Below are 20,056 nucleotides of genomic sequence, written 5' to 3'. Positions count from 1 at the left end.
TGAAATGCAGACACTTTGAATGTATACAAAATTTACCAACAGAAGAGATTATTATTGACTTAAACTTACACCACTACTATCTTTCAGTGGTAGATTTGCAAGCAAATTTTTCTTCTCCCTAAGACAAATGTCACAGTGAACACATACACTGTTAATCAGGGAAAAAATTTTAAAACAGAACTTCTGCCTCTAGAGAAGACTGAAGAAAATGACCTGCTTGTTCATTCTGTGTGTAAACCCGGATGGGCTCTTTGCCACACGGCCTGCAATCTTCCACACTGCCCGAGGCCTGGCTGCGATTGCGGTCTGAATACACAAAGATGCCTCTTAGATTACCTTCTGTTCTGAACCAAGTCTCTGGCTCTAGGTGCCGATGGGTGTAATATAAATACCACAAACCAATATGCACCACAGGCATGAAAAGAATGTGGCATGACCACTGGACAAATGGGTTAAATGAACTTCCTAAAACTAGGCATTTGGTTTGAATGTGACTTCTATTTAAATAAAAATTTTTGGAGAAAACTTAATGAAAAAGTGTTCTTTACTTGCTTCAGTTAAGGAAATTAAGAAAGAAAGGGAATATTTAAGTAATATTAGGTACTAAAACTATATAATCAATAACACAATCAGTAAAATCTAGTCAGGGATACAATAAGATTTGTCTTATCCCCGATAAGCGATGTCAGTTATATGTAAACTGATCAACTGACTCTGGGTGTCTGGACCACTGTCTTGGTAAACCATCTAAGGCTATGTCTATGCAAGACTATGTTGAGTAAGAAGTGCTATGACCACATGGTTCTATATGTACAAGAAGCAGAGGATGACAGCACCGATTCATCACCCCTGATTTAATGAAATAATTTCAATGTACACTCTAGTACAAGGCGCAACCACTCTCATTCCCAGGAAAATTAAATAAGCACAAAGTAGCCAATTTATTTGATATGTGAAATAAATCATGACTGAGACATCTTATTTGTTTTAATACCTCCTGACTTAGTATAAAATCTAAAAATAAACCACTTAATCTTTGAACTTCATGGTAAAGAAAATGGTGATGAATGATGCCATTCTATTTTGAAATGCTTTCGCCAAAAAAACTATGTTGAAAGAAACTCAATCTGTACACTAAAAAGTAAACTAAGAAACATGCTAAGACAGAAGATAACATCAGTGGTGCAAATGATATGCCGGTTCCCTCCCTACCTTGGAAAGGTAGTCCTAGGTCACCGACCCTGCTCTCTGCTCTGCTGTAACTATTTGCCACAGCTTCTCTACTTCCTGCTGTTAGCTCAGACAAGGGGTGGGAACTCCGTATCTTCGCTGCCTCTGTGAACTAAGCTCTGCCACCTATGGAAATCCTATGTCTCAGGGCAAAGCCACACATGCCAGCCTATCAACAAGTCACTTTATTTGAAACAGGAATATCCTTAAAGTGAGAATACCTAAAAACATTACTTTGTCAGCCCTGGCTGGCATAGCTCAGGGGATTGAGTGCGGCCATGCAAACCAGAGGATCGCAGTTCGATTCCCAGTCAGGGCACATGCCTGGGTTGCAGGCCAGTTCCCAGCAGGGGACTCATGAAAGGCAACCATACATTGATATTTCTCTGCCTTTCTCCTTCCCTTACCCTCTAAAGATAAATAAATTTAAAAAAAACATCACTTTGTCAATAACACAATACAATATACAGACAGAAAGCAAAATCTAGTCATTCATAACAGGGCAATAATGAATCCAACAACCTTCTTGTTTTATGTATGGAAATACCAAGACCCAGACAGTAGAAAGGACCTGTCTCCATGTGGAAAGAACAGTTTAAGGTTTGAAAATCAGTCTTTACGGTCCAAGGAATGACCCAGAAAAGGTGAACAACTCTGGAGAGGCTAAACCAACAGCCTAAAAATTCTTCTTATTTGGTCAGCAATGCTTATTAAGAGACACCTTTAGCTAGATGATTTGTGCAGCAAGTTTTCCTGTAAAACTCATCTGAGCCATGTAACAGAACCAGCGATATAATGAAGACAATGTACCAGTGCCTACAGTACTGGCCTTGTAAGATCTACAGCAAGGGGTCTATTCTTCCATCCCTACATGAGAACACCTAGCAGGGTTTGCTGTCAGGAGGCCAGGCTCCAATTCCTGGGACTCTGAATCACTGGCTTTGTACTGCAAACATTCCCTTTTCTTTTTTTTTTATAAATTATTTTATTGTTGTTCAATTACAGTTGTCCGCATTTACCCCCCAGCACTACCCACCCTGGCTCCAGCCATCCCCACCTCCCTCCCCTGCTTCCACCCCACCTTGGTTTTGTCCATATGTCCCTTATACTTGTTCCTGAAAACCCTCTCCCTCTTCCCCCCATTATCACCTTTCAAAGCAGCAACTAACAAGTTTAAACACAGTCTGTCCTAACCGACACTCTGATTTAGTCAAATAATGGTTGCCCTGCCTTTATCTAGTTAACTAGAAATCTTTTATTAACAGGAAGCTGGCTTTTGTATGATACATGGTTTTTTTGTTGTTGTTTTTTAAGGAGAATCTTTTAAAGTTAGAAAACATATGTTTTAAAAAAACTAAATGCTGAATTATTGGTTCCTTGGTTTCTGGTAAATGCAGGACTTTGAGAATCTTGAATAAACTTAAAAAAAAATTACACACACACATTAGTTTGGTTTCTCAGAGTGCTCTGCCAATGACTTGTACAGTATGATGTGCTTTCTGGGATGTGTTGTTCAATTGGACCTTCTCTTTCAATTTTTATGGTAATTCAGTTTTTTCTTCCTTGGCCATCTTGTTAAAGGCTGTGTTGGCTCCATTACTGCTTTGTCTAACTCCTGCCTCCCGGGAGCTGACCTTTCAGGGCCCTCTGATTGGATCCTGTCCTAACAGCGGAAGCTTTCCCTCCTCTGCCTACTAAGGTTAACATGGATTCAGGGAAAAATAATTTGGATCTGGTTTTGCTTCAATTTGCAACCTAGGTCCAGAGTATGCAAATCCGGATAATGAGAATAAGTTAATTTGTCTCACTTCTCCCAGTTATTTTAAAATTTAGGATTCATTACTGTATAGCCATTATTTATAAAAAATAATTTTAAAAAATGTTATTGTTACTTTTATGAAATATAATTTTAAATACATTTACATGGTTATACAACCAAAAAATACAAAAAGATGAGTCTCCCACTCCTTCCTGTTCCTATGTAGGGGTTCAGAACAAGTCACACAAAGATGTGCCTCTGTGGTACACAGTTTATTTTGTACTAAAGGCAACAAACACCCTGCAGGCTGAAGAGAAACTTCTATCCCTCCTCCCTTAACCACCAGGAAAAATTTAAATTAAGGGCCTTGCCCACAATAAGAGATTATGAGAGATAACCTTTTGACCCATCTATATGGTAGGGCGCACTACTAATTACTAAATGTGTTCTTCTTATCAATCTGCATGACTTTCCTCTGAAGCCCTAAAGTGCCGCTCCGTATCCTTTCATCAGAATGTCATATGTACCTCATTTTCCCTTTCTGTCCCTGAACCTCACATGTGTATGTGGTTCCCATACGTACACATGTAATTAAATTCGGTTATTTTTCTCTTGTTAATCTGTCTCACATGGACTTAATTATTAGACCAGTTGAAAGAACCTTGCAGGGTAGAGGAAACTTTTATATTCCTCCACACCCACCTTGTATTTCTCTCTCTCTCTCTCTCTCATACACACACATAACGCACACCCTGGTGGTTACTTTATTAGTTTCATGTATATTCTTCCAGTTTCTTTACTTAAATAGTGAGTAAAATGTATGTGCATATATATCCTTACTCTTTTCTTATTTTATTCAAAAGGTAGCATATCATACACACAGTTTTACACTGTGCAGTTTCATTAATAATTATTCTTGCAGACCTTTTCATTCGACACAAAAAGAGCTTCCATGCAAACAGATCTGGGTTAGGAGAGCCTGGAGCACAACAGATGAGAATGGTTTATCAGCTCTGGCTATCAGGAGTCAGGAAGCAGCTGGGCTTGAGCCAGCTGTCAGAATGAGAGCCTTGTCTTCTCACTGACATTCCTTCTACTTCTCAGAAACTCTGTCTTAGCCCTGGAAAGGGCCCTATCTAGAGACCCAGCCAATTCGGTTGATCCAACCTACTCAGCTTACAACGAGACAAGGCTGGAGAGTAGAAGGGTTTTGTCCAAAGTCAGATGGTCAGAAAGAGAATTCAAGATTCCTGGCCTTCTGCCTTCTGGCCCCAAACTCTCTCCCCTATACCACTTCTTTTAGGGATTTGTCACTACCTGCAGTGATGTCAAATTCTTGTATTTAGCATGGGCCCCAACTAGGAGGAAGCAGGGTGTGGTATGGTGGGAAGAGTGAGAGCAATAGTCATAGAGTCAGGAAATCTGGGTTCTAGTCCTGAGCCCTCTTGGTGCCTGTTTCCTCACCTGTGAAATAAGAGGTCTGAACAAGATGCTAATGTCTCATCTAAAGTTTTGGAAGTCTTTGATTTCCTCCTTGTAATCATACTGAAGGGTCTGGTGCTTGCAGTTGTCCTGTACTCATGCCATTAGTCACACCTAGAATGTACTTTTTGTTTCTCTTCCTTTATATCTTTCAAAGCCCATCTTGACTTTTCCTGATGTTTACTCATTCGGAAAATGTTCCTTGTGAACAAGCTAAGCACTCCCACTTCGGCACTCAGAACGTGCTCTTCCTTGACGTAGGTCACTCCTTCTAAAGAGCCACAAAAACTGGCCTCAGTCCTACCGAGTCTCTGCTCAAATGAAACTCACAAAGATGCTTTCCCTAACACCTTACCCAAAACAGGACTTTCCAATCACTCTCCCCATTTGAGTTCTTGTTGTAGCTCTTATTACACAATTCTGTTTAGCCCATCTCACCACAATGGAACGCAAGCTCCTTTAAAACACCAATGTGTCTTCTTTTAAACTTAGAACAGCACCTGACACATAATAAGCACTCAATAAATATTTGGTGAATGAAAGAAGTACAATTATTTGTAAACAATTAAGTAACAATACCACCAAGCTACAGAGACTCCACATTTAATACTACCCTGAGGTGTTTCTCAGACTCAAGAGCTTCTTCTGTAAGAAAGCCCTGCATGAATGTCCCAACAGCGGAAAAATGTAACTCAGGAAGGGAGCAGAGGCGTAGTCAGGCAAGCAGCAAGGGGTCTATTTGGAGTCAGACAGGCTCTAGTTCTAAGCTCTGCCACTGTGCAACCTTAAGCATGTCCTTAACTTCTATAAATCAGGTAACAACCTACCTCACAGGTATACAATGAAGATCAGAGAAAATAATTTATGTGAGCGCATCCTGTCAAGTATAAGGCATCATACCCTTTGGGTATCAGAGGCATCATATCCTTTGGGTAAAGTATTACTAAAGGCCAGAGATATGCCCAAATTGTTAATATGGGGATGGCTTTATTTAAAGATAAACTGTAATATAAAAAAGAACCCATTATTTTAAAAAAATGCTTGCACAGGCTGGTGTGGCTCAGTGGACTGAGTGCTGACCTGTGAACCAAAAGGTCGCTGGTTCCATTCCCAGTCAGGATACTGGGTTGTGGGCCAGGTCCCCAGTGGGGGATGTGAGAGAGGCAACCACACACTGATATTTCTCTCCCTCTCTTTCTCCCTCCCTTCCCCTCTAAAAATAAATAAAGTCTTTTTCAAAAATTGTGTGCACATACATGAATGTCTGTCCATTTACAGGTATACATACTTTGGAGAAAAAGCACAGGTCTAAAAAGACACACAATGAGAGTGAACCTGACTTATAAGAAAACTCTTACCTGAAATCCTGCCACAAATCCCACTCTTTAATGTGAACTCTTTTTGCCAGACTTCAAACACCCCACTGACTACCACAAGACTGAATTTTCCAGTGGAAGAAATAAACTGCAGCCTCTTGTAGGTTGTCTCTATGAGCCTCTGGGACACATTAGGCTATCTATGGCTTCCACCCATTGTTTCTGGGATGGTTAATAAAAGCAAACCACTCAACCATCTAAGTTATAGCTCAACAATCTCTAGAACAGGTTAGTATCACTTGTTGCATTGGGTAGATTAAAAAACCAAGCCTTATATCCTTTAAAAAGCCAATCTTGTTTAATATTCAATGCACATAAGCTTCTTCCTAACTTGAATGCCTATAGTGGTCACTGATGGACATGCACTTCAGTGCTAGATCTTACACCATCTCTGCAGCAGAACAAATGACTTCCTTATGCGGCAAGAACTATATTACATTTCTCATATATTCCCCAGGGAACTTAGCATAGGGCTTTCTTAGCACAAGGAAGATACTCAGAAACACTAATCTGAATTAAGCTTAATTCTCCGGAATTTAGGAACAGAGTCAAACTTAGAATTCTCACTTCTAAGTTTCATATGTGATTCATAGCCTACAAAAACAACACTGCTTATTCATACTATTTACATTTTACTTTTGTGCACAGGCAAAGCTCCCTGAGACATTCCATCCCCCACAAGGAGACTTGACCCTCTTCCATTTTATGCCCCACAATGCACCCAAAACATTTCTCCCACAAAACTATAATAGTTTATTGCTCTGATGACAGGTCTGCTCCAAAAAGTGACTGTATAGTCCTCAAAGGTAAGAATGCCACCTAACTCCTCTCCCTTTTCTTATCACCTGAGCCTGACACTGTGAGACACACAATAGCACTTAACTATCCAAGAATGTTAGAAGGGAAGTAGGTGAAGGAAAAAGTATAAGGAAAAGATTGCGGGGTCATAAGACTGCCAGCCAGTATGTCCACCTACAGCCAAATAATGTGTTACTAAGAACCACATTATTTTAACAATAAGAGTGAGAATAAACAAACATGTGAGAGTCAAAATACTTATAGGGTTTGATTACAAAGCAATGAGTTCAGCTTCCATAATTAGTCTATCAGCCCAACTTGAAAGTTTAGAAGAACAATTATCCTCCCAAAATAAATCTTTCTTGACCTTTGCCTGGCACTTCATTGGGGGGCAGAAAATTACTCCAATTTCAATCCTGTCCTTAAAAGAAGAAAAGGAGAAAAAAAATCTACAGTCTCATCTTAATACAGGTGACAAAGTAATTTTTCCACAATCAGTTAACATTCTTAATTATAATAAGGCATTTCAAATTAAATGTGTTACTAAAGTATGAAATACGTTAATTATGCACATAACTTGTAAAATGGTAATCACTCTGGAATGAAGAAATTTCTCCTTTGGTTCAATTTTTTCAAGTAGCTACTAGTCAGGAGTTTCAAGTTAATGAAAATTCCTTATTTGCCAAGTCTGTACAATAACCTAACCACATTAATCCTTCCAACTTTCTCATGTACAGATTGGCCTTAAGATTTGGAATCATGTGTGTTGCCAAGAGGGGCCTGGTTATTTTACATCACATTCTTGCCCCAAAGCTAAGGTGTGAGGGCTGCTTCCCGCTGGAGGAAGGCAGAACATCATGGAAAAATCCATTGTCTTTGGAATCAAGCTTGGATTTAGGCCCTGCCTCTACTACCCACAGACAATGTGACACTGGGCTAGTGAGTAGCTCTGAAACTCTATTTCCCCATTGGCAAAATACAGATAATTCAGACTTTCTAAAGCTGTTATGAAAATATTATATCACATACATAAGGTGACTATTAGCATGTAATTAGGACTCAATAAATGTTAGTTTCTCATTCCACTTTTTCTGCAGCCACAAAATACTTATGTATTTTATTAGAGTGATAGTGGCTGCATTTTCTACTTTGTTGTCATTTGTAGGCCTTCTGGCAGCCAGGTCACAGAGTTCATTTAAAACACTTACACATGGTGAAGACAATCTATGCCAGTTTTTTCAAAGAAAGTTGTTAAGGGAAAAAACAGCTTGATAAGCAGTTTTCTCCTACATTTGATTCAAGAGTTTAACTACTTTCAAAAACCTTTTCTTTATTTCAGCTCCCACTGATTTGTGTAAATTGTGGCTGTTATTAGAATAAATAAACAACACATTTATTCTTAGAAACTGCTGGCCAGAGGAATCAGTACAAGGCAACTTGGTACAGAAATCCTTAGCAGAATCCTAGATTTCAAATTATACAGTTTGCAAAATTTTGTGAATTCTAACAAAATGGTATCAACTTTTTGCTCATGAATATGGGGTTGTCTCAGAAAAAAATTCTTGTCTGGATTTATTTTATTACTTTATTCTGGATTATTTAGCTGAACATTTGCAGAAAGTGAGTAAGCTATTCTATTACTTGCTACTTACATGGTTAAGTCACTACACAGCACTAAATATCTCCTGAGGAAAAAAACAGCTTAGGATTTAAGCCAGGATAACAAATTTTATACCAAAACAGAAAGCTTCTAGAGATGCCTAGAATTTTGCTTAAGAATTCTACTATTTCAAGATGTTTTGTTTTTTCAAGGAGAGTTTCCTACTGTTTTGTACTTCAGTAGAAATGTAAAAATCCCCTTCCTCCATCCTGCTGGGCCATAAGAAACGGACACTAGTTGGCACGCACTATTTTTATGCTGACAGCTGGAGCTATTTTGAGCCCCTTTAGTACCATCCAATAACTACGCCAAGAAAAAAGGTTAGCATGACATTAGCAAGCTAAAAAGTAAACTGTCAGTTTCTTGCCACTTAATAAGCACATTATTCAACAACTCCACAGTTTATCTTTTGGTTATAAATAACAACACAATCAAGTAACATAAGCCATTAAACCACAGTTAGAAAGTCCTACCTTTTGTGCATCTCCTGTAAAATACGCAATGGCCAGGGTGGGCAGAATCATGAACAGTGCATTGTAATAGAGAAGACCATATTTTCCCAGCTCCTAGGAGAGTAAATAAATAGGCCTTTCATTCAGTTCTAGAAGACAGATATACGAAACCCTAAATAAACCACCACCCCTCATTACACACATGTGCACACATGCGCCTCCCCCACAATATATGCAGCAAATGAGGCAAGTCAGAAGTTTTCAAACGTAAAGAAATAGCCTGGGCTTTCAAGAGAAAAACACAAAGCTTTTAAATTTATTTAAAACAAATTCCTTGAGTGTTTAAGATCAGAGAATAAAAATGACATCAACTGTTGCTTCAAAATAGTAGTTAGGAAAGAGGTTATGTTGAACATACATACACATCTCTATAGAAATCTCGCTCACAGCCCTTCCCTTTCCAGAACGGAACCAAAACTCATCAGGTTCCTGTGGGCTTTTCAGAATCATGACAGAGTACCATTGAGGAGAGACAGATGGATAGATGGACAGAGAGACTCACACCTACACCAACACAGACAGATGTAACTTTCCAGTGATTTCTGAAAATGTATATGTGAAGTACATTAAAAATCGAGATTATTATAACTACAATTCGTAAAACTTAGTATACCTATTTATAACCTCGGCTACCAGGGAGCAATGAAGGACCACACACGTCTTCAAACACAGGGAGCCTGTGAGAACTCTGGGTCTAGCTCTGACTCACACACTTCTGGGACATGCACCAGGAAGCAGTCACCCGAAAAAGTGGGCCCGAGATTGGGGTGGGAAGATGGAGAGGCCAGGCAAGTAAAGGAGCAGTGAGGATAGGGATGTGGTATTTGCCTAACTTCTGTCACTGAAAGATCACTGAGTTATGTAAAAAATCAAACACCCTTCTCAGAAGAAGCTTTGAAAAGCTGGCAATAAATATTCAACAACAGAAAACTAGTTGACCAGGCTATTAGACAATCATGAGATTAAATATTATGCAGACACTAAAAATGTTTAATAATACTGAAAGGTGTTCATGAAACAGTACTAGATGAAAACTACAGGTTAGAAAACGTTACATATCATTGCCCTTTTAAAATTTTACACAAAGTGTGTACAGGCACATACACACTAAAGGATATCTACCAAAACAGCACTTCTCCCTTGATGGTAGAATTAAGGAAGATTTATACTTTCTTCCTACTGCTTATCTATGTTTTCTACTACTTCTAGTATAAATATGCATTATTTGTCTGATTTCTTTAAAGTTAAAAATGTTTTAAATTCAACAGCTGCATTCATGTCTGAAATGCAGCACCAAGTTTTCATGCCACATGACTCATGCTCAAAGGAGTACAAGCAGCTCTCAAACTGTAGGTAATAAAACTCCCGATTTATTAAAAGCTTCTCAGTGTGATGTTACCGCCTCTTGGATCAACCAAAGAACCGATTGCTTGCGGCCACCACAGCCCTCAGTGAAAAGGCACACCTCATTTCTAAGGCAACAAGAAAAAAGCCACAAGATCTAACAACCTTAAGCAACAGGTACACAGGGAGCCAGAGACCCGAGTGTTGTCCATCTCCTAAAGAGGATGACTACACACCACACAACATACACACGCACACACCATCCAGACAACTGACAAATGCTGAAAACGTAAATGGCAAACTGTTCTGTTTTTCTCTTCACATTTAAACTGTTTTGAGTATCTTTTACCCTGACTTCTTAAAGAGAGTGCATAGACTAAAATTTAACTTAGGGCATCACAAGAAACACACACATTACTATCTTGTGTTCTTATATGGTGTTGGCCTTAATGCTGCGTCATAGCCCCTGAATCATTTCTGAGTACTTCCATCTGATCTTTATAGTTTTCCTGTTTGTTTCTCTGGCCGTTAGCTGGCCTTTTATACTGTTGGTAAGCCTCTCTCTGCCTCTAAATAGAATTCCACCCTCTAGTTTGTTGCTCCTAATTCATGAAAAGCAGATCAATATGCGTAAAAGGTCTCATACAAGTAAGTTACAAGTTATTCCTGAATATGAAACTAAAGAGCTCTCCTGGGAATAAAATACTACTCAGAAACCCTCTTTGCTTTTTTCTAAGTTCTAGGATATACTCTAGACTGTGTTGTTGAATTAAGGCAGCCACTGGTCCTACGCAGCTATTTCAATTTCATTGTAATTTCATTAAACTATTAATTCAGTTCTTTAGTTGTACTAGTCACTTCTCAAGTTCTCAACAGCCAACTGTGGCTAGTGGCTACTGTTAATGGATGGCAGAAATACAGAATATTTCCAACATCACAGAAAAGCTCTATTAGACACTACTGTTGAAACAGCTGAGGCTGCCAGACAAATGAAGTATTACTCATACGTATTTTCCAAGACAACAAATGGACTGAAAGGAAAAAAACAGAATAAAACTAAATCTCTAACTCGCTCCTTTTCTTAATCTATTTCAAAAAGATAAATTTTTTAATAGTAGCGTCCATTAAAATGCAATCAGCATATGGAGTTGTCACGGTAAGTACATGGAGAACAAGATATAAAAGGGATGTTTATGTGGAAGGTATGTTTGGAAGTCTAAACAAGACTTCCAAAATTTGTTGAAAACAGATCTACACTGTCCCTAGTTCCTCAAGGATATTAAAAATAAACATTCTAGCCCTGGCTGATGTGGCTCAGTGGCTCAGGTCACCAGTTCGATTCCCAGTCAGGGCAAATGCCTGAGTTGCGAGCCAGGTCTTCAGTTGGGGGCAGTGAGAGGCAACCTATTGATATATCTCTCACACATCGATGTTTCTCTCTCTTTCCCTCTCAGAACAAATAAATAAAATATTTAAAAAATAAATAAACATTCTCTGAAAATGAGAACTATTGGGATGGCCATGCATTTTTCTGGTTCTTTCTGGAGAAAGCAAAGGCCCTTGCCGAGACGATAAAAACTCAATACTAACACTACTAAAAACTAGGTAAACAGTGGTATTCATGATCTGAACTCCAAAAATGGACCTGAAATAGTTTCAGAAACACTGCACATATAATAGAGCTGACTAAAAACTAAGCAGATAAGGTGATCTGACTGAAGAGAAAACATGGGTAGGAAAATAAGATAAGGCCGTGATCTGTTACAAGGAGATAAAACACACTAGCTATTCAGGAAAAACCATGGTAATAATATCTATGATAAATATCTCACGTGGGGCCTCATATAGTGTACATTATGAAATAAAGGCCAACTGCTTCCGTAACATCCCTCCAAATGTAACCCTCAGTTCCACATAGCTTCTTATTATACTAATATAATCTTATGAGTATACCATCAGGTAGTAAAGCAGGGTGGCTCACATGACTCAGCTTTCTGACTTGGTCTAAAAATAAAATTTAGCATGTCTACACTCAAAGTATATAATAAAAAAAGAAAAGTATACAGTAGACAAACTAACAACAAATATCTCTAAAGCCTTTGTGTGCAGACTGCAAGTTGAGAGAAAAGAGCTGGCAATATATAATTCATGAAATCTAGGCCAACGAACTCAGTGCTGCCCCAGAGAAAGATCCTAATGCTCCCACAGGATCGCGGTTCGATTCCCAGTCAGGGCACATGCCTGGGTTGCAGGCCAGTTCCCAGCAGGTGACTCACAAGAGGCAACTCCTTCCCTTCCTCTCTAAAGATAAATAAATAAAATCTTAAAAAAAAGAAACTTTATATTGCTACCTACCTTTGAATCTAATTTTTGTTTTACGTATGCACCATTTGCTGCTGTCAGGGCATCATTTATCAGAATAAAAACATATCCTTCCAGATCAAATGCCAAGTCAGAGCTGCAAAACATAAGCAACACTTTAGTAATGACTTACATTCACAGAACTTGCATTTAATTTGAAATAGGTCTGAATACAGTATTTGTAAGAACATTTTCTTATTTAGGTACATGAACATAAGGCATTTTATTGACTACTAGTATTTCTTGATTTCTGGTTACAAATTGCAATTTTAAACTCAATAGAGTCTTCAGAAACAAGAAGCACCAACACTTAAAATCATTAGCAATAAACAACCATGTCCATTAAACAGCACACTGCTCTGAATTCAAAATCAGACAACAAAAGCTAGCAAATTCACTATTATAACACAGCTGAAGCAGGCAGAAGGCAACGAAGCTCAACTTCACAGGCAAGGTAACAAAAGGTGAGTCATTCGTTAACCTGTCATTTTCCAAAGGTTCACACAAAAGGTAAGATTCACTTGCACAGGTGGTCAGGCTACTAGATGAAATTTCTGATGTGTGAGATTAAGCTACAACAATGTCCAAAAGCACACAGTAGGAACTCAAATACTTAAATTGTTTAATGTGCCTATGTGCTATGTTCATTGGCATTAGGGCAACTGAAGTTTTCTAATATTTAGAAGAGAGAAGAATTTATTAAACTCAACAGAATAAATGAAAATCTAAAAAAGTATCGCTTTATATTTTAACACCCTAGCTAAACAGTCATGCCACATAGTGATTTTGCAAAGACACTATATGTTTGTATTTATACTACTATATGGAACAAGACTTCTGAGCTCCATGCCGCTGCATTTTTAGGCAGAACTAGCCTAATACATACCCCCTCTTTCAAGCAGCCTGACAATCCCCTAGTTTCAGACACCCTTCTTCCCAATCTCTTTCCAAATAAAAGGTTCTAATTAGACAAGCCTGGTCCAGACAGCAATCCTCCTCAGAAACTCTGTAGGCTAGAGTTAGTCCCTGAGGAACTCCTATTGCTTGGCTCAATTTTGGATCCCGCAAATTTCAAAGAAATGCTTCAGAACTAGCAGGGCACCTCAAAAAGAAAAGTAGGATGCTCATATAGATTTTTTTCTCCTAAGAGGCAATAACGTCTAGAGGGAAAAACAGTTAGCTACATAATGAAATTCTAGTAACCAATTATTCTATCTCCTGCCCCTCTCCCCTTTATAACAATGAAATTTCATGTGGAGATTTATGGTGGAATAGACTTTGACTTATATTTCCCACTCTATCTCATCTATACCACAGGGATATAATGAAGGCAATGAAGGTATAAATGAGACAATCCAAGAGATATATTGTAACTCCCAAATAAAAAATATATGTCAGACAGAATTTGTGGCATTATCGAACCCATATATGCATGCCCTGGGCTGAAAGAAATGTTGTAGAAGGCTTCTAGCCATCATTTTAATTTTCTGAGGCTTTGGATAGACACTTTCTCCATCCATTTGAAAACTAAAACTTAAGGACAATGGACAAAGCTTTAAGAATTTAATAAATTATATAAGTTATAGCATTTGTGATATATCTTAGGTGAGACCAAATAAAGCAATTCTATTATTCATTACTCTACAAAGTAAATAATTCATTACCACTTGCCTTTTCTGAGACACTATTTTCTTTCACAGCGTGCAAAGTAAAACAATGCTACATGGTTCATAAAAGCACACGGGCTCTGGAGTCAGGCATAGATTCAACTTCTAGCCAGTTCTGCTATTTAGCAGTTGTATCACCTTGAACAACTTACTGAGTTTAAGTTTTAGTTTCCTCAACTATAAAATAGAAAAATTACATCCATACCTTTCAGAGTTGTGAATATATTCCTAATATGTATAAAGTGTGAAATATATTGTGTGGCACATGATATGTGCTCAATCAGTAGAAAATAATATAATAAATCCTAAAATACATGAATTTAATTTTTAAGAATCCCCCAAACTGATTTTTACTAGCCTTGATCTTAACAAACCAAAAAAGATTTAACTATATGAAGGGTCTTTTGGATGCTTTTCAAAGATATAATTATTTAGCCTATAAAAATTATCCTTATTGTAATTGGTCACTATCAATAATTATTTTGACCATTTCTAACATGCTCATAGGTTTATATAGGCCCACATCTTACCTGGCAGCTACAAAGGCTCCAATAATCATTGCAAATACAGTCATCTTAATACTCCAAGAAAAAGTCTTTCTACAAAATAAAAAATTTTTGATACTTAAACAGATTCATTTTACAGCATAGGCAAAAAAAAGGAGAGATGTTTTCATTGAAAAAGAAGCTATAAAGTCATATGTTTATAGGAACAGTCATATGTTCCTTTTTCCAAGGAATTGGATATATAAAAACACCCTTGTGATGAAGCAACTTATTTTATTATATAAACAAGCATCTCAATTTGTCATTATTCTTATCATTTGTTATTATTGAGTGTGAATTTCCGCAAATCGGGATTTAAGCTGAAAAAGGTCAACACATTTGTAGTAAAAGTGGCCAAGCCAGGAACACTATTTAAAAATGATACAGACCCAGGAGCAGCAGTTGGTAAGAATTCTTGCAAGTAAATCTCATGTTCAGACAGCTTTCTAACTCCAACTCATACCCTTCCCAAATACTGCTCCCATAAACTATCAATTCCTATAGCAAAGGGATAAAGTTGCTCAAACTTTCCAAAAGATAAAGTAGAAGCAAGACAAATAATTTCAACATTTTTATTAGACAATTCTTATGCTGGGTATCTTTTCTAAGTTATTAAGGTTTGTTAAAGACAAGATACTAGAAATTTAGCTCACTTGAGTAAAACTCCTTCAGCAAACATTGTAAACAAGATGGAGAACCTTCTCAGAACTGTAAACATTGGCAAGCTGCAAAAAAAAAAAAAAGATAATTAGGTAAAATAGTTTAATAATTTACTTTTTAACTGTTTTTAAAAGATTCTCCAAATTAGTAATTTAAAATAATGCTAATCTTTTCCTTCTATTATGGTATAATCAAATTAAACCCTTATTTCTCTCTAGAAATAATTCTTAGTTGAAAGCCTGAAAGGGTTGCTTTTATAAAACTACTAGAATTGAGAAACACCAAACTCTGAAATAGTAAAGCTCATACATCTATTATCAAAGACTACTAGCAGCCACTTTTAAAATTTTACTTATTTAAGTATACCTCATACCCTGAAGGGTAACCATATTAGTCTTTAAGAGAAAAAGACCTCTTTCTCCTTCCTTTACTGTACTCTTTTCCCATACCCAACCCTCCAAATAACACATTTTACAATAATCTTATTCCATGAAACATTCCTTAATTGTCCTTTTATGGAAGTAATTTTGTCTTCCTCTAAAATCCGAGAGTATTTTGCTAGCATTAACAAACACATAGCCTCTTATAATATAGTCATTTATGAATATATCTCATCTCACTGCAAAGTGCTTTATATTTAGCTGGCAATCAAAGATAGGGTGTGAATGAATGAATGAATGAATGACAACAGATGAAAAAGAGTGAACTCTATTAAGCAGCCTTTGTAGCAGGTGTGCATTTCTTTCCAAGTGGGTACTGAGATGGAAAAGGATGCCCCAACCATGACAAATCTGACTTTCATGGAACTCTCTCCATAGAGAACATCATAGTCATTCTGTCAAGTTTCTTGGGTCTGAAGAAGAAATAAAGTACACTTTGTCTCTGATCCTCAGAGATTTGCCAATTCTATTTTATAGTCATCCAGTAAGTATGCCAGGGGTTTAGCTCATATGGAAGTGCCAAAGCCATGGGTTTCTGTTAAATGGTTTTCTTGTGTGTATAATTTTAACATTATATACACCCAATACATACTGTCCTTAATCGGAGAAGCCAACAATTGGAAGATTAGAGGATAATAAGCCAATGTTGTCATGGAGTAGAGAGCTCTTGCTTCTTTTTAAAAGTGATTATGCTGCCTTGACAGTTAAACAGCCGTGTATAAAATATTAATCGTATTTAAACCAGGGTGTTTATTATTTTACCTCATGTTAAAAGGAAAACTACAAAAGTTCTCACTTCTACCCTCTGATTTTGCTTGTGGAATTTGTCAAAAAATATTTATAAATTGTGTTAAAGAATTTCAATCCCAAAAGCCTGGTATATATCCTTCACTACTATAGAACTCGAAAAATAATGAAAATCTCCTATCACAGCATGTTAGAAAATGTTAAGATTTCTAGCATCAAACTGAGGGATAAAAACCCAAAACAAACAAAAATCCTCTTTCTCTTTAAACATAAAGAGCTTAAGTTAAAATCTTTAATGTAATCATTATTTAGTAACAGAAGCTTTCTAGTCCTTTCACTTATTTCAAAATCAATAATGATGTGTTAAATATTTGACATTCAAGTACAGTTTCAAGAATACATTTGTTAACCTCACTAGTAAAATAAAGTTATCCATACTTCAGTTTCTTTGTGCTGAACAGTCCCGTGATTTGGTTCCCAAAATATAGTAGAGGTAGTGGAAACGTCTAGAAAATTTAAAAAGGAATAACAAAACTCAGTAATAAAGATAGCTAAAACAGGGCCTTTCAAACAGAAACAGTTTTGTTTATATGATTAAATTCTTTCCCTCTAAAACATAAGATTAGTTCTCATACCCAATTTTGGCCCCCACATAGTGCCCAAACAACCTTATTCCTGGATAAACAGAACTACTATGGCAGAGACAGGAAAGCGTGGGCGAGGGGGACAAATATGAATGAACAAACACGTGGGACAAACACATTATTTACTTTAAAGTATGATATGGATTAGCCCACAGCTCTAACATCAGCAGAAAAAAGAAATGCATTTAATCTTCACAAGGAGTCAAGCAGATACAGACAGAAGAATAAGAATGTAAACCCGAAGAATAATGAAGAATATACTGGCTAGATTAAATGTAGAAAATACAATAACGGCTGTACTCCCACAAAATGTTCATTAATTTTAAAAAACCACATGGTTTCTTGGAGCTTTTCCCCCTTAATTTTAAAGAGACTGTGGAATTTTTAAAAAATACATACTTATTTTTATTTATTTTATGAATACTTATTTTATTTATTTATTTAAGAATACATATTTATTATCTTCATTATACCCACTCCGGATTGGGCGACAACAAGGCGCACTTTTTAAATATGCAAGGCACAGATAAAAATACATATAGTGACTTCTTTTCAGAAAATAAAGTATTACTTTATCTATTTATTTACCTTTCGAGGTACATTACTGTCAAGGTCAGGAAACTTGACGACTCTGAGCGCCTTTCCCACCCAGAGAACTGCCACTGTAGCCACCATCTGTAAACAGAGAACACAGATTTACTGTTCCACATATAAAGACACATAGAAGTCCTAACGACAGAAACCACGTAATGCTGAAGATTCCAACTAACCTGGCCAAGTCCAACACATAGTGAGGAGGGAAATCTACAAAGCGGTGGAGAGAAAAAACAGTGTCAGAAAAATTCAAACGTAGCTCTGTGAATTCAATTTGCATATCGACAACGTTGACAGGTATTTTGATACAAAACACACCAATGTCAACCCCCATCCAGTGAGAAAAATCCCAGCGGGTAGTCAGGCAACATCGCTGACTTTGTAGCCTCGGGCGGCCACTTGTTTTATCCTGTCCTGTTCTAAAATTTCAGTCCGCTGCTTGCAACGGATTTTTTTTTTTTTAAGGAAGTGGAGACAGGGGTCTTTTCACCTTTAAAACAGAAATGCTTCTGCCTCAGGGTTCCAATGACGGCATCAGGCTCTCTCTAAATCGGCTTGAGAACGCACACATCCCCAGGGGCTGTCAGCGAATTCGCGAACCCCGAAGCCCAGTCCCCCAGCCCAGGATGGGGAGGAGAGAGGGCATCCCGCGCTCTGCTCCCCGCCTGGCACACACAGGGACCAACAGGTCACCGTGCAACTTCGCTCCAGCGCTCTGAAGTGGAGGGTTTCCCGGGCACTGCTCGGCGGGCACGGCCGGCAGGGGCGGTCCGAACGCGGCCCCGAACCCTCGCGGAGTCGCCCGGAGCTGCGCGCCGGGAGCTGGACCCCCAACCCCAGGCCCCGGTGCCCAGCCGGCTCCGTCGCCCCGGCCGCGTGTCAGCCGCCCGCTCTCCCCGGCTCCCGGCCAACTCTCTTAAGCTTTAACTTTAGCAGCCCAAGTCCAGGGAGCCGGCGTCCCTCCACTGCCGCTCCGCCCGCTCCTCGGCGCGGTCTCGGCTGCGGCCGCCTCGGCCCTACCTGTAATTGGTGAGCACGCTCTTGTTGACCACCACGATGAGGAAGGAGCTCACGCCATAAAAGCCCGCGGCCAGCAGCTTCAGGAACAGGGTCAGCGTTTCGGCCGACGCCATCCCCAGCTGCTCCTCATGTCTGTGTGTGGAGGATTTCGCGGGGGCTTCTCCTTTAACCCGGGCATGCTGACGTCTATGAACTTCCGCCATAGCTGCGGCGGCAGCAGCGGCCTGGGAGGGGAGCAGCAGACGGGCTCGGCGGCGGGGCCCAGCGGCAGTAGGCCTTGCGGCGGCCGCTCAGGAGGAGCTCGCAGGGCTGGAGCCGACGGATTGGGCCGGCTGCGCGCTCTCCGCCTCGGCTTCCCGCACTGCCGTCGCCCGTCCCCGCCCAGGAATAAGAACCCAAGAGTTCACACCCCCTGGACTTTGCTCTGGCATGGTGCAACGCGAGGTCAGAGGGTAGGGCCGTGAGGGGATAGGCCTTGGCAACGGATAGAAAGGGCCTGGAGAAGGGACAGCGGCCACCCAGAGTACGGGGTTAATAGGAGAAAAAGCCAAAGGGAAACCAGTCGGAGATACCAGAACGCCAGACTGCAAAGCACAGCCGCGGAGCGACGCCGCCACTTTGCGCCTGCGCGCAAGCTTCGCTGGGTCTCCGCTCCAGCTCACTTCGGTTGGTGACGGCTGGGGTCTGCCGGGCTGGAAGCCCATTCTCCAGATNTTCTCCTTTAACCCGGGCATGCTGACGTCTATGAACTTCCGCCATAGCTGCGGCGGCAGCAGCGGCCTGGGAGGGGAGCAGCAGACGGGCTCGGCGGCGGGGCCCAGCGGCAGTAGGCCTTGCGGCGGCCGCTCAGGAGGAGCTCGCAGGGCTGGAGCCGACGGATTGGGCCGGCTGCGCGCTCTCCGCTTCGGCTTCCCGCACTGCCGTCGCCCGTCCCCGCCCAGGAATAAGAACCCAAGAGTTCACACCCCCTGGACTTTGCTCTGGCATGGTGCAACGCGAGGTCAGAGGGTAGGGCCGTGAGGGGATAGGCCTTGGCAACGGATAGAAAGGGCCTGGAGAAGGGACAGCGGCCACCCAGAGTACGGGGTTAATAGAAGAAAAAGCCAAAGGGAAACCAGTCGGAGATACCAGAACGCCAGACTGCAAAGCACAGCCGCGGAGCGACGCCGCCACTTTGCGCCTGCGCGCAAGCTTCGCTGGGTCTCCGCTCCAGCTCA

At 39.7% G+C, this 20,056-nt stretch overlaps 1 protein-coding gene across 2 annotated transcripts in view; it reads right to left on the bottom strand.

Annotated features, from left to right (window-relative positions):
* Nucleotides 1-19,736, bottom strand: part of SLC35D1 (solute carrier family 35 member D1) — a 43,317-nt gene extending 23,581 nt beyond the window's left edge. Inside the window, exons 1-9 of one of the 2 annotated variants that reach the window (XM_037042857.1) lie at nucleotides 19,566-19,736; nucleotides 18,840-19,009; nucleotides 17,996-18,029; nucleotides 17,814-17,900; nucleotides 17,020-17,087; nucleotides 15,388-15,459; nucleotides 14,720-14,788; nucleotides 12,517-12,619; nucleotides 8,779-8,871 (exon numbers count right to left, since the gene is read on the bottom strand). In XM_037042857.1, coding sequence (XP_036898752.1) covers nucleotides 8,779-8,871; nucleotides 12,517-12,619; nucleotides 14,720-14,788; nucleotides 15,388-15,459; nucleotides 17,020-17,087; nucleotides 17,814-17,900; nucleotides 17,996-18,029; nucleotides 18,840-19,009; nucleotides 19,566-19,598 — 729 coding nt within the window. In that variant the 5' untranslated portion in view covers nucleotides 19,599-19,736. Of the gene's footprint in view, nucleotides 1-8,778; nucleotides 8,872-12,516; nucleotides 12,620-14,719; nucleotides 14,789-15,387; nucleotides 15,460-17,019; nucleotides 17,088-17,813; nucleotides 17,901-17,995; nucleotides 18,030-18,839; nucleotides 19,387-19,565 lie in introns of those variants that run through there. The other variant, XM_037042849.1, reaches the window with a different exon arrangement.
* Between the last annotated feature and the right edge of the window lie 320 nt (nucleotides 19,737-20,056).

The sequence above is a fragment of the Sturnira hondurensis genome, unplaced genomic scaffold, assembly GCF_014824575.4.
Source record: "Sturnira hondurensis isolate 20B ecotype Veracruz unplaced genomic scaffold, ASM1482457v3 Scaffold0000648, whole genome shotgun sequence".
NCBI classification, from domain to species: domain Eukaryota; kingdom Metazoa; phylum Chordata; class Mammalia; order Chiroptera; family Phyllostomidae; genus Sturnira; species Sturnira hondurensis.
The sequence above is the reverse complement of the archived record's forward strand: the minus strand, read 5'-3'. Positions and strand labels throughout refer to the sequence as shown.